We start from the raw sequence: 14,478 nt of genomic DNA on the forward strand, positions 1-14,478 counted from the left end.
CCTCCAATTAAGTGAACAGTGTTGCCCGAACATCTTTATACATATATTTTTGGCGTATGTGAGAACATGCCTTTGGGAGGGGATTGTAAGAGATCTTGCCAGATTAAAAGTAGGCATATTTAATTCTTTGTTGGATAACACGAAATTCCCCCCCCAAAATAATGACAACCTTCCCACGGAAATATATGTAAAACCCATCTTCCTATACCCTTGCTAATACAATCTTTTACATTTTGCCAATCTGTTGGATGAGAAATAATATCTGAAGGTTGTGTTATTTTCACATCCTTGATTTATTAAGGGGCGGCTTTTCGTCTTTGTTGGCCATCTTTACTTCTTCTGTGATTAGCTTTTTCAGCGACTTCTTTATCTACTGGGAGATAGATCTTCTTCGTAATTTGAAAGGTGTTTTATATATTTAAAACATATTTGATTTTACTTACTTTTCCGTTGAAATGACAGGTCCACAGTTAACTGCTATCTTTCAGAGTAGGTAAGAGGCATCCGAAGCTGAAAATAGCTAGTTACATACAGGTCACGCGGCCAATTATTGATGGGACTCGATTAGGCACTAGGCTCCTCTTGGTCCAGTCTGCTTTTCTTTGAGCACAAAGCATTATTTGGGAGGCTCAGCAGGCCCAGGAAGGTGGGTTATCTTAGTGGGGCAGGTGGAAGTCTGGAAGCAGCAAGAGAGAGGGCATTCGGTTACAGAAGGGAGGCAAGACTGAACGAGAACTTCTCCAAATGTCTGTGGCCTTTTCATCTTAGTCCGCAGGTGTTCCCTAATCCTGGGAAAACTGGAAGGGGGCTGGGGGATTGAGAGCTGCTGACCGTGTCTTTGCTCCTTAGGGGGCGATCGATGGAAAGGCCAAGGAGCCTCTGCGGGGTGCCGCTTTCCCTCCAATACTGCTTCTGCTGCCTTTGCGTTGCGGAGACTAGAGAATGTTATTATTCTTAATAATCACAAGAGAAACAGTACAGAGATCCTTTTATTTGAGTTTTCTACAATACCTCATTTGAATAATCGTAACTTTTGCTCTGATTGAATAATTACCGTTTCCTTCTCTGTGTAAGAGTAAACTATGATATAGTTTTTCTGAAATGGCCTAATTTTAGACTTTTCCTCCCTTCTTCTCTTGATCTTGCTTGTTATGTATGTACAATGGGGCTAGGTCCTAAGATGGAAATTCTAGATTTTTTTTTTTTTTTTTTTTTAAGGTTGGAAGAAACTTTAGGGGCCATTTGGCTTAATTTACCTGTTGAGCAGGTAGAGAAGCCAAGATTTTGGGAAGCGGGGTGGTTTGATTAAAAGATTACCCAGTCTTCCAGATTAAGGATTAACACTGGGGACTCTTCAATTTTATTAGGATTTCTGGTTGTGCCATTTAACATCCTTCTGATGTTTGTCTAGTTTTTTCCTCCAGATTTCTTACCTTGAAAATGAGGGTGGTTGTGCTTATTTCATTGAATTGTTGTACTAAGTATTCAATGAGGCACTTCTCATGTTTGAGTTTTAACCTCCATGTCTGCATGGTTTTGAAAGCCCCTCAGCTTCCATTGTGCATATAACATGTGCTTAGCCAACTCTTACTGAATTAATGAAAGGGTAAGGTAATTGTTATGTATTTCTGTGCTTCAGCCACACACACACGCACACACACACACACACACACACACACACACACACACATTCTTAGTCTCACAGTCACCAATGTATAACCACTTCAAGGTTATATAGGGTGTCTCCTGGTTTCAGACATGAGAATATTTGAAATATTCAGAGTAAAAAAATTCCCCCATGACTTCAAAGAATTTAGAGAAGAGGCTACCACGACTTCCTTACATGGTCAATTTTGACTTTTGATCATTGATCCTGTTAGAAAACATCTTTGTCTGTTTTAGTTTCTGTTTCACAGGCTGCTATTGATTCCTGTTCTCTCTTCCTCTATGGTGAGCGCTCTGTTACGCCCCTTGGCCGGTAGTTTTCCCCTGGAGTGAGAGGTAAGGCGGCCTGTTGTGCAGAGCGCCCTCACGATCCCAGTAAGGCAAGCTGGAATCTGCAGGGTTATAGCACGTGGAGCGGTTCAGCCAATAGAAGGGGCTGGTGCAACCCAGAGTGAAGCCAGACTTGGTGGGTCTGTTTGGTCGTCATCTCTGTAGAGAAGGTCCAGGCACATTTGAAGTCAGGTTATCTGCATATTGGGACCGCCACCCACAGGGAATGCTTAGGAATGATGGATTATATTACCAAGGAGAATGCTAAGAGAATTGCTGTTCCTACTGAATGAGGTCTTTTGTCCTGGCACAAAGCGTGATTCACAACTCCTTAGTCCTGGGCTGGCTGGGGTTGAGATGTGGGTACCAGGGGTGGGAACTGCCTTCTACCTAGGAGCATTTGGTTTTAGATCAAGAGAGAGATTTTCCAGAAGATGAGTTATGCTGAAGTGGGTGGGGCGGGCCGGGGCGGAGTATCCAGAATGTGGGCTCCTTTGGCAGGGGGTGGGGGGGGGGGAACCTTGGGGCAGGCGTTTGCAGTGGGCATTCTACCTTCTTGGTGTCAGTGCTGTCGTCTGACCGGACGCAATTGACTTTGGGTTCAAAGTGGAGGAAAGCTTAACATAGTTTAAGTCCTTTTTTTTTCCTCTAATTTTCAGACTTTTCTTAAGAACGTGACGTTTTCCTCTTGTCTGTTTTTACTCAGTTCTACTCTTGTCTCTCAGATTCATTTTTCCAGCTTTTTATCGTCTTTTTGTGCTGCTTTGTCAGTGGGTGATTTTTGGTGTTCGAGGGTGGCATTTTTTTAAACTGCTACTTTAATATCAGTTCTTCTTTAATGTTGATTTTGACATAATACTAGGCATCTAGCAAAGTTGCACGAGTTTTGCCAAGATTCCTGTATACCTTTCACCAGGGTTCTCCAATGACATTGTAATACGTTTGTATTATCCTTTTCCTCTTTTGTCTTTTTTCCTCCCTGAATTACTGAGATGAGTGTAGACACAGTGTCTCTTTGTCCCTAAATACTTAACTCTGTGTTTCCTAAAAACAAAGGAATTCTCTTACGTAAATACCATCCCGTTTTCAAAATTGGGAAACTAACGTTAATACCATAGTACTATCTAATCCACTGATCTCATTCAGATTTTCCCAGTTTAAATAATAATGTCATTTTTAGTGAAAGAAAATCTCAGATCATGCACTTTATAGAACTGTCAGGCCCTTTGGTCTTTAATTTGGAAGAGTCCATCTTCCCTTTTTTCCTTTTTTTGTGATGGTGACATATTTGAGGACTTTTCTTCTTTCCTTTTTTTTTTTGTACAATGCCTGTTATTTTATATTTGATGTCTTCTCATGATTAGATTCAGGTTATGCATTTTTGGCAGAACTAAAATTAATATTAATTTTAAATGAATATTAGTCTTAATATTAATTTATTAAAGTAAAAAAACTAGATTTATTTAGTTATTTTAAAATTTATTTTACTTAATTTTGAGAGAGCGAGTGAGCATGGGAGGGGCAGAGAGAGAAGGGAGAGAGAGAGAGAATCCCAAGCAGGCTCTGCATTGTCGGCGCAGAGCCCAGTGTGGGGTTCGCACTCACAAACTGCGAGATCATGACCTGAGCCGAAATCGAGAATTGGATGCTTAGCTGACAGAGGAGTGAGCCACCCAGGTGCCTCAAACTAGATTTATTTTTATTTTATGCTTTTATTTTACTTAAAATACTTGTCATTCTGTATATGGATCTCGTAAGTCGTATATAAAGTAAGAACAAACAGATTTTGGGTGTATGCTTTAAATAATGGCCAATAAATTCATGTTGCAAGGACTGAATTCCCATTTTTTCATTTAGTTTATGAGAGAATCACATTTCCTTCAACATTTAAATTTGCACTTGTGAATTAATATATCTGATCTTTTTAATCACTTCAAATGCCTACTGACCCAAACCTAAAGGTATTAGCAAAAAAACCACTTTACTTAAGTAATTCTTATAAATTTAAAAATTAAACTCATAAATACAGAGAATTTCTCATCTTCCGAAGCATTCTAAGACTGTTTGAGAACACCCATATTTTCACCTTGTCGTCAATGACAAGCCTAAAATCAAGTACGATCTGGTACATTCTCAAAGATGTTGGATTCTTAAGCATTCCATGCAGTTTAATACCTAACGTACAAAGATTATTCTGAACTCAACACAAGACTATTAATACTGTGGCTTTCACTAACTTTAGTGTGTCTCTATTTAATCCCAAATCTTATCAAGACACATGCTCACTGGGGGTAAAAAGAGGTATGTGAGATAGGCTGAGGTCGCCACGCAAACTGTTGAGGTGCCCGGGCCACCCTCCAGTTGTTTATCTGGCAGGGACTTGGGGTCGAGGAGGCATATCTCCAGGTTCTTTTTGAATTGCCAGTAAGTCCATTTTATGATCACTATGACAACAGGAGACTAAGCCCTTTATAGTTGCTATGACAACAGAGAGCAGTCCACACCCTTCAGATGTGATGGGATTTTCAACCTTGATCTCCTGAGTCGATACCCTCATGTCCTTTGGCCTGATTTAGGTAGACGTACATCTGTGCCCTCATCCAGGCTGCAGCTAGTTTCCTCCCTTGCTCGATTACATTCTGCATTTCTTCAGCCCTTGGCAATATTATGTAGTCATTTTATTCCATCTGATTGGATTTTGCATCTCGTTTCAAATCTTTGGCCACAAGTCTAAAGCTTCACGTTAATGAAAATGTCTCTCTCTAATTTCTCCATGTTAGTTGGAATTATAGCCTTGAGAGTTTGGCTTAGATTCCCAGAAAGAGTTCCACTAGTGCTGTGTAACTTGATGGTGAAAATTCCTAGGCCAGCCACTGCTCTTAAGATCTGAGCGCTCTGTGCGTGTATTGTAACTAGAGACGGACAAAGTGTGACCTCCTTTGACTTTTGTGATTGGCTTGCTTTTGAACAGACTTGAAGGCTTAATTGCAGTTGCATATAGAGACTCAAATAGGAATAGATCCTGTATAAGAATATCACAAAGTCACGGATAGAGGCCACCACTTATTATGATGTGCTATTTACTTTTGGTAATCTAATTTCATTTTGCTTACGTACAGTGTTTGGGGTAGTGGTAGCCATTTTTTTCTTGGCAGACATTCTGTGCAATTATTACTTTTCTGGTTCTCCAACTTACCATCCGTCTGTTTTTGTCATCATCTGTTGTCTCTGGTCTGGCTCATCTCCCCCTTTGACATCTTGTTGAACCCTGAGCTTTCTTTTGGTTTATCTATAATCTGTGCATTGCTTATATTCGCTATGTTTTTTTTTTTTTTTTTTTTTTTTTTTAAACCTTGTAATCATGGTAGAGCCATAGTTGATGGCCTATTTATTTTAAAGAGATCTTCTCTCTGTCTCCCGGAGGAGCCCTTCAATTTTACCTTCTGGGCCACCGCATGTTTAGCTTGGTAGGAACCCAAAGGCCATCAAGTCTCCCTACCTTACAGGGTCATTTCTTGTATGTGTCCCATCTCTTGTTGGTCTTGGAAATTCCAAGCAGAAAATAGACACAGATTATGGGTGTGAGTTGGGACAATGCCATCCATTGTCTCAACGATGCAAGAGTGTCTTGGCATCTACTGTTTGAAGACAGTTTGATGTTCCTTCCAACTTTGCCTTTATGATATAATCATCGTTACCCTGTAGAAGGAAGGCCTGGCAAAGACGAGCTGATTACCGTCCATTAGAAATCCTACTAGCCATCATAATGTTCCCACCATGCTCAGCTCTTCTCCACGTGCTCAGTTATGCTTTTGCTTAGGTGGTGCCACCTCTAGGAAGTGGCCAACGCGGCAGGAACCTCTGTGACCATGACTTTGAATGGATTTATTTTAAAGGCTGAAAAGCCAGGAGGAAATTAGCAGCAGCAGCAGCAGCAGCAGCAGTCATGGGGCACATAGCCACTGAACGGGATCATTTGGTAAACTGGACTTGTTTTTCCCCTAGGTTTTTTTTTTTTTTTTAAATATTTATTTAATTTTTGAGAGAGAGAGCAAGTGAGCGAATGTGTGAGCAGGTGGGGGACATAGAGAGAGGGGGACAGAGGATCCAAAGCAGGCTCTGTGATGACAGAAGAGAGCCCGACGCGGGGCTCAAACTCACGAACCATGAGATCATGACCTGACCCGAAGTCGGACGCTCAACTGACTGAGCCACCCAGGTGCCCTGCCCTCGTTTTTTCAGAGTTATAAATGAACACCAAGCCTATGTGAACAATTAAGCATGAAGACTAAGCATGCAAGGATAGTGTAGTTGAATACAGCAAAGTTGTTTGGACGAATATTTACTATCTACATACTCTTATAGTGCTAATAGTGATAATAATTATTATTTAAATCCCAGATGCCAGCTACTTTGAAAAATTGTTTCACTGAGTTCTAACCATCTTCTGAGATGAGTCTTACAATTATCTCCAGTTTTGCAAGCAGGAGGTCACGTACGTGGGGAAAGAAAGAAGTACGTTGCAGAGAGCTGATGGTGGTAGGGTGGCCACTGAGGACACAGGACTGTCAGTGCTGACACCGGGACGTCTCAGGCAAGCAGGAGTGTTTGGCCACCCTACTTGCACAAGAAGCCCTCATTGTGTAGACCCATCGGTGACTCTGCTCAGCATGCAGAAGCATGGGCCGTGTGTCCCAGGCCAGGTGAATAGCCCAACAGGTATGATCCGGATGTCAGTTGGAGACATTCCTGCTCCTTAGTGCAGAAGCCCTTTGTGGTATAGTTTCTTTGCTCTTCAGGCTCATTCCCTGCGGCTGAGGGAGGCTGAGTGCAGGTAGCCTCCCCTGGCCTGAGAGGTAGCCTCTCGATGCCTCCTTGTGTCAAATATTATTGTACCCAGAATCATCGCCAGCTCTTTTATTCTCTCTCTCATTCTCCACCGAGGCTGTAACTCAGGTGCGGTGTACTGAGGCCGGAGAAGTTAGTTAGGTCTTAAAACAGCCCCTTGGGCAGTAAGGATGGGAAAACACCAGAGAAAGGGGTTTAGGGAGGTTGGGGAGGATGGGCGGTCCTGTTGGCAGAGGCCCTGTGGCCTCACCTCACCCAGTGGCTCCGCTCTTTTATTAGCTTTCTGCATTCAGTTTGGAAGAGGGAAATGTGTTTTCTTGAGTGAGGAATGTCCCGAGGGTGGAGTTCAGGCTGCTTTGCTCTCAGCTTGGGCTCTGGGATAAAACAGGGCCTACAGACACAGCTCTGTTTGAACTAAAATGACTCACAAGGGGTGTCCGTGCAGGAAATGAGGGAGTTCACTGGAACCTGCAGAAGGCTTGCCCTCAGTCGAGGGTGGACTGAGCTCATGGTCAAGCTGAAGGAAATAATTTTTGGTTTTTAAAAAAGGTATAAGATATTGACATGTGCGTACATAGATGGCAGTCTGAGAGGACTTCTTAAAAGGAATTCTGAAAACCATTTTAAGCTGTAGAATCAGAGGAGCATACCTTACAGATGAAAAGGGGGCAGTGTTCTTCTGGAAAAACAAATCCTGATGTTTGCCATAATAGCGTCAGAGCTCAGCAATCACCCAGTACATGATATGATTCCAGAATGTTTCCTATTTTATTATATGTTGCAAATGCTAATGGTAAAATTTTAATTGTATTTTGCGTGTGCCGATATTAAAATACTACATATACTAATATTAACGTACTAATATTAAATTTTCAATTGCCGAACACACAACAGTTGGTGGGCTAGTTGGGAAGATGGGAAGGGAAATGTTCCAGAAGCCTTCCAATGGATGGGAAATCACCGTAGAATGGAAACTTGTCCAAACCTGGGATAATTAGGGATTGACAGTGAAAAAGCCCTTAGAAGAGATACTTACAGTTGTTTATGATATGGGTTTACGTGGATTGAATGGTGTCTCCTACTATTTATGAGATGGGTGGGAAATTCCTGGAAAAATCGAGATGGAGGGAATTAACCCCTGCCCTCTGACTCCAGGGTTACAAAGTATTTCTAACACTGTTGCTGAAATGACCTGGAAACAAAAACACTGTGGAAAAAGAATACTTTGCCCTTATCAGGTAGCTTAGAGTCTAACAGAGTAGACCGTTACTTCAGTAAGTTCAAGCTTTTTAAAAATTTTTTTCTCCTTTGGCGTGGAAAATTTGGCACGTGCTTCGAATTTGCCTCAGGTAAGTTTGCAAATCTGGAGAAAACAAAACAAAACTTGCACACAGGACAAAGGCGATCAGCAACGTTAGCTGGAGGCTCTGAGATTCAAGAACACCACCTGCGACAATCAGATATTTCTTGGAAGCCACAGCACCCAATCGGGCTCTACTCCACTCTTATCTTGAGACCTACATTTCTTTGGAAGCTGTAGCTGTAGGATGAATATCATTGGGTCTTTACTGAAAGTCACGGCTACGTGTACCTGATGCTCACGATGGGCCCTGCACTGCTCTGAGTATTTTGCCTGTATTCACTCGTAATGCTTACGACTCTCTGAAGATGCTCTATTTTTTTCCCTCTCCTCGTTTTAAGATGTGGAGGATCTGAGTGCAGAGAAGAGAATAACTCGACTCGAAGTCACACAGCTGACATCAGTAGTATCGAGACAGAATCTAGCTTGAGAACTTGTGTCCCTCGCCACTGCCCTGTGTACCGCCTCCCGCTAATTTCCTTTTGTTAAAAAGAGTACCTGCTTCTCTTACCGTGAAGCTGTGACTTGTCCTGGGGCGGATGATGTGAGGACCAGAGCCGTACAAACAGACTGAAGGTGTCACGGAAAAAACAGCTGGCGAGACAATGGAGGACTCCTACCTCATTTCATATAAAAATATTTTTTATTTTTCTTGAAAATTATTAAAACATTTTTCTTATGAATATAATTTATTGTCACATTGGCTTCCATACAGCACCCAGTGCTCGTCCCAACAAGTGCCCTCCTCCATGCGCATCACCCATTTCCCCCACCCCCCCATCCCCCCTCACTTTGTTCTCTGTATTTAAGAGTCTCTTATGGTTTGCCTGCCTCCCTCCCTCTCTGTAACTATTTTTTTTTTTCCCTTCCCTTCTCCCCTGTGGTCTTCTGTTCAGTTTCTCAAGATCCACATATGAGTGAAAACATATGATACCTGTCCTTCTCTGACTGACTTATTTCACTTAGCATAATACCTTCCAGTTCCATCCACGTTGCTCCAAAGGCCAGATTTCATTTTTTCTCACTGCCAAGTAGTATTCCCTTGTATATATAAGCCACATCTTCTTTATCCATTCATCAGTTGATGGGCATTTAGGCTCTTTCCGTAATTTGCCTGTTGTTGAAAGGGCTGCTATCATATAAAAATATTAACTCGAAATGGATCAAAGACTCAAATGTAAGAGCTGAAGTTATAAGACTGTTAGAAGAAAACAGGCATAAATCTTTGTGACCTTGGATTAGATGGTAGCATAACTGATGAGACCAAAAGCCCTAAGCAATAGCCACAACACAATAAATTGGACTCTGTCAAAATTTGTGCTTTTATTTTTTTTTTAAGTTTATTTATTTTGGGGGAGCAAGAGAGAGCACAAACAGGGGAGGGGCAGAGACAGAGGGAGAGAGAGGGAATCCCAAGCAGGTTCTGTATTGGCAACGCAGAGCCTGACGCGGGGCTCAAACTCATGAATCGTGAGATCATGACCTGAGCTGAAATCAAGAGTCAGATGCCTAACTGATTGAGCCACTCAGGCATCCCCCCAATTTGTGTTTTAAAGGGCATTCTCAAGAAAGCGAGAAGAAAACTCCAAGAATGTGAGGAAATATTTGTAAATCACATATCTGAAAAAATTGGACATAAAGAACTGTTATAATTCAATAATAAAAAGGTTAGCCAATCAAAAATGAAAAGACTTGAATAGACATTTCTCCAAGGCAGATATATAATGGCTCAATAAGCATATGAAAAGAGGCTTTGTCTTTAAGGAAATACACATCGAAACCACAATGAAATGCCACTCTACACCCACTGGAGTGTACAAAGTCAGAAATGTGGACAATAACAAGTGTTGGTGAGGATGTGGAGAAATCAGAACACTCATACATTCTGGTGGGAATGAAAAGTGTGCAGCTTCTTTGGAAAACAGTTTGGCAGTTCCTTAAGAAGTTAAACATAGACTTACCGTATGACCCAGCAATTCTGCTGATTGGCATATACCCAAGAGAATTGAAAACACAAGATTGCACCAAAAAACTCGTACATGAATGTTCGTAGCAACGTTATTCACAACAGCCAAAAAGTGGAAACAGCCCATCAAAAAAGTGCATCCGTTAAAAAGTGGAAATGTCCACCAACTGATGAATTAATAAACAAAATGGCGTGTATCTATACGCTAGAACATCATTTAGTCCGAAAAAGGAATGAAGTACTAAAACACGACGTAACATGAGAAACCTTGAAAACAAGCTAAATGAAAGAAACCAGACACCAAAGGTGACATACTGTGATTGCATTTATATGAAATCTCCAGGACAGGCAAATCCATAGAGACAGGTTAGGCTCGGGGAAGAAGGGAGAAGGGAGAGTGACTGCTGATGACAACAGGGTTTCTTTTTGGGGTGATGAAACATTCTGGAATTATATAGTGGGGATGGTTGTACAACTTTGAGATTATACTAAAAAACCCTGAATTGCATACTTTAAAAAGGTGGATTTTATGGTATCAGAATTCCCTTCCTATATAAACATACATATTTACTAAAAAAACACATAAACGAAAAAGAAAGCTGTATCTGTTCTTCTGGAAAAGCAGAAAACAAAGTTAATTGACCATTCAAAAAAATGCAACGGCTGGAAATGTTACTAACTTCATTTTGAGGACCAGAACTAAGAGAAACTGGGATCCAGATCCTCATCAAATGAGCTTCCCTTTTTTCTTTTTTTCCCTCTCTTTTTCTTCTCTCCCTCTCTCAAACTCAGCAGTTAGAAGAAATGAGTAGTTCAGGGGGGAGAAAAAAACGACGGTGCTTCTGTTTCAATCTTGAGGTCAGCGTTCAGTGTTACGACCTGTGAAACACTCCAGAGGTTCCAAATGTATTACAAAACAACATTTCGCAATGTTGACCCTCTCCACACTGCCTTTATTAATTTTGTGCTGTGCTGTGCTTTTTTTCTGGCTGGGTTTTTTTTTTTTTTTTAATTTGGTTTTGCTACTTCTGCTTATTTATTTATTTTGACAGAGAGAATCCTCATAGTGAGTAAAGTATAGCCCCCTGAGACCTTGGATGCAGCACACTGTCATGATCTTTAGTCTGAGAGTGGGCTCTTAGCACACTGTCCATTTTAATCCCAGCATGTCCTTTTTTTAAAAAAATTGAGATAGAGCTAACATATAACATTGTATTACCTTCAGATGTACAACGTGATGATTGCGTATATGTATATATTGCAAAATGATCACGTCTGTAAGTTTAGTTCACTTCCATCACCACACAGAGTTTCACCTTTTTTCCTTGTGATGAGAACTTTTAAGATTTACTCTCAAAGTAACTTTCTAAATATATGAAATAGTATGTTTGATGTACGTTACATATACATCATGTATATGCACGTTACATAGACATCATGTATATGCATGTTACATACACATCATGTATATGCATGTTACACACACATCATGTATATGCATGTTACATACACATCATGTATATGTAGGTTACATATACATCATGTATATGTAGGTTACATATATATCATGTATATGTAGGTTACATATACATCTGGGGATATCTATGACATCCCCAGAACTGACTTACCTATGACTGGACGTTTGTACCTTTTGGCCCCCGTTCACCCCTTTCAACCTCTCCTTATCCCTGCCTCTGGCAACCACCAATCTGTTCTCTGTATCCGTGAGTTCAGTTTTTTTCAGATACCACATGTAAGTGAGATCATGTGGTGTTGGTCTTTCTGATTTATTTCACTTGGCATAATGCCCTCAAGGTCCATCCATGCCATTGCAAATGGCAGGATTTTTTAATTTTTTATTTTATTATTATTTTTTAGTTATTTATTTATTTTTGAAAAATTTACATCCAAATTAGTTAGGATATAGTGCAGCAATGATTTCAGCAGTAGATTCCTTAATGCCCCTTACCCATTTAGCCCATCCCCCCTCCCACAACTCCTCCAGCAACCCTCTGTTCATTCTCTATATTTAAGAGACTCTTCTGTTTTGTCCCCCTCCCTGTTTTTATATTATTTTTGCTTCCCTTCCCTTATGTTCCTCTGTTTTATATCTTAAAGTCTCATGTGAGTGAAGCCATATGATATCTGTCTTTCTCTGACTAATTTCACTAAACATAATACCCTCCAGTTCTATCCACGTAGTTGCAAATGGCAAGATTTCCTTCTTGATTGCCGAGTAATACTCCATTGTATATATATATATATACCACATCTTTTTTATCCATTCATCCGTTAATGGACATTTGGGCTCTTTCCATACTTTGGCTGTTGTCGATAGTGCTGCTATAAACATTGGGGTGCATGTGTCCCTTCGAAACAGCATACATGTATCCCTTGGATAAATAGTAGTGCCATTGCTGGGTCGTAGGGTAGTTCTATTTTTAATTGTTTGAGGAACCTCCACACTGTTTTCCAGAGTGGCTGCACTAGTTTTCCTTCCCAGGCAGAATTTTTTTTTTTTTTAAAGGGCTGAATAATATCCCATTAAATGTATGTACATGTTCACATTTTCTTTATCCATTCATCCCTCGATGGACAATTAGGTTGTTTCTCTGTCTTGGCTGTTGTAAATAATGCTGCAAGAAAGAGGACCATCTTTTTTTCTGCCCCAGTGTTATGTTCTGTACTTTCTGTACATTCTCACTTTGGTCACACCTAAAAAAAATTCTTTTTAAACAATCTTGGGCTAAATTGAGACTTGAAAATGTGTTGGTGGTGTTCTTCTGTCTCCCCCACACTGTGTTTTTGCTGCCCCATTTCCATTCTGAACTTCCTTTTCCGGATACTCATTCTTTTTATGTTCCTAGTAATTAATTACTCTCATTTTATCCCCCTTCACTCTCATTGATTCTTAGCTGTCCTACGTTCCGTCTCCTAGGATTTGGTTTAAAGACTAAATTTTATCTGATAAAGCAGCCGAGGACTATGTGTGCAGCACATTATTTCTTCCAAATGGCAAATGTACTTAGCAATTTGAAGCAATCTCAGCATCTCTTGGGATGTCATGGGATGTTTGGTGTAGGGAGCTTCTTCCTCCTCAGCTGACACCCAAAAGGTGAGCTGATTTAATGCGCAAAACCCCGCAGCAATTACCGTAATCTGTAAGAATGCTGGGTAATTGTGTTTACATGTTTTAGGTTTTTGTTTCCAGATGGAGAAAATGTGGCTCATCTGTGGTGTTCAAACATAGTTTCTTATTAATGGAGGGAAGAGAGGACACAAATGATGGTTGGCCGTTGGTTTTGTTCAAGAACTTAAAAAGAGGTTACTAGTTGTATATCCTTTGTATTTGGTTATAAGGTAGAGAGCATGTGCTGGGTACCCTAAGAGCAGGTCCGAGTCCTGACTGAGTCACTGACTTCTTCTTTTTTTTTTTTTTTTTAACTTTATGCCAAATTATTTTAGTATGCATCTCTAATAAACAAAGCACCCTTATTTTATGTAAAACTACAACATAAATATTGCCCCAAATTTAGAATCCTCTGCATCCTGTGACACCAGTCCATAGTAACATTTCATTCTTTTTTAAATTTTTTTTTTTTTCAACGTTTATTTATTTTTGGGACAGAGAGAGACAGAGCATGAACGAGGGAGGGGCAGAGAGAGAGAGGGAGACACAGAATCGGAAACAGGCTCCAGGTTCTGAGCCATCAGCCCAGAGCCCGACGCGGGGCTCGAACTCACGGACCGCAAGATCGTGACCTGGCTGAAGTCGGACGCTTAACCGACTGCGCCACCCAGGCGCCCCTAACATTTCATTCTTTAACAAGGTTGTTTTTATGTATTTTTATTTATTTATTTATTTATTTACTTATTTCTTCATTTTTAAAATGTTTATCATTTTAGAGAGACTGAGCATGAGCAGGGGAGGGGCAGAGAGAGAGGGAAACACAGAATCTGAAGCAAGCTCCAGGCTCTGAGCTGTCAGTACAGAGCCCGATGCAAGGCTCAAACTCACGAACCGTGAGATCATGACTTGAGCCGAGGTCAGACCCTTAACTGACTGAGCCACCCAGGCACCCCTAACAAGGTTGTTTTTAAATTTTACTTTATTATTTTTTTATTTGTTGAAAATGTTTATTTATTTTGAGACAGCACACATGTGCGCACAAGTGGGGGAGGGCAGAGAGAGAGAGGGAGAGAGAGAATCCCAAACAGGCTTCATGCTTAGCACAGAGCCTGATTTGGGGCTCGGTCTCACAACCATGAGAACATGACCTGAGCTGAAATCAAGAGTCAGGCGCTTAAC

At 40.8% G+C, this 14,478-nt stretch overlaps 1 protein-coding gene across 1 annotated transcript in view; it reads left to right on the forward strand.

The window, feature by feature from the left end:
• Positions 1 to 13,747, forward strand: part of LOC147579488 (LIM zinc-binding domain-containing Nebulette-like) — a 42,927-nt gene extending 29,180 nt beyond the window's left edge. Inside the window, exon 3 of the mRNA XM_086714804.1 lies at positions 8,545 to 13,747. Within this exon, the coding sequence (XP_086570930.1) occupies positions 8,545 to 8,692 (148 nt within the window). The 3' untranslated portion in view covers positions 8,693 to 13,747. The remainder of the gene's footprint in view (positions 1 to 8,544) is intronic.
• The last annotated feature ends 731 nt before the right edge of the window (positions 13,748 to 14,478 follow it).

Source organism: Puma concolor, chromosome B4 (assembly GCF_028749965.1).
Source record: "Puma concolor isolate L17-30 chromosome B4, mPumCon1.1.hap2, whole genome shotgun sequence".
NCBI classification, from domain to species: domain Eukaryota; kingdom Metazoa; phylum Chordata; class Mammalia; order Carnivora; family Felidae; genus Puma; species Puma concolor.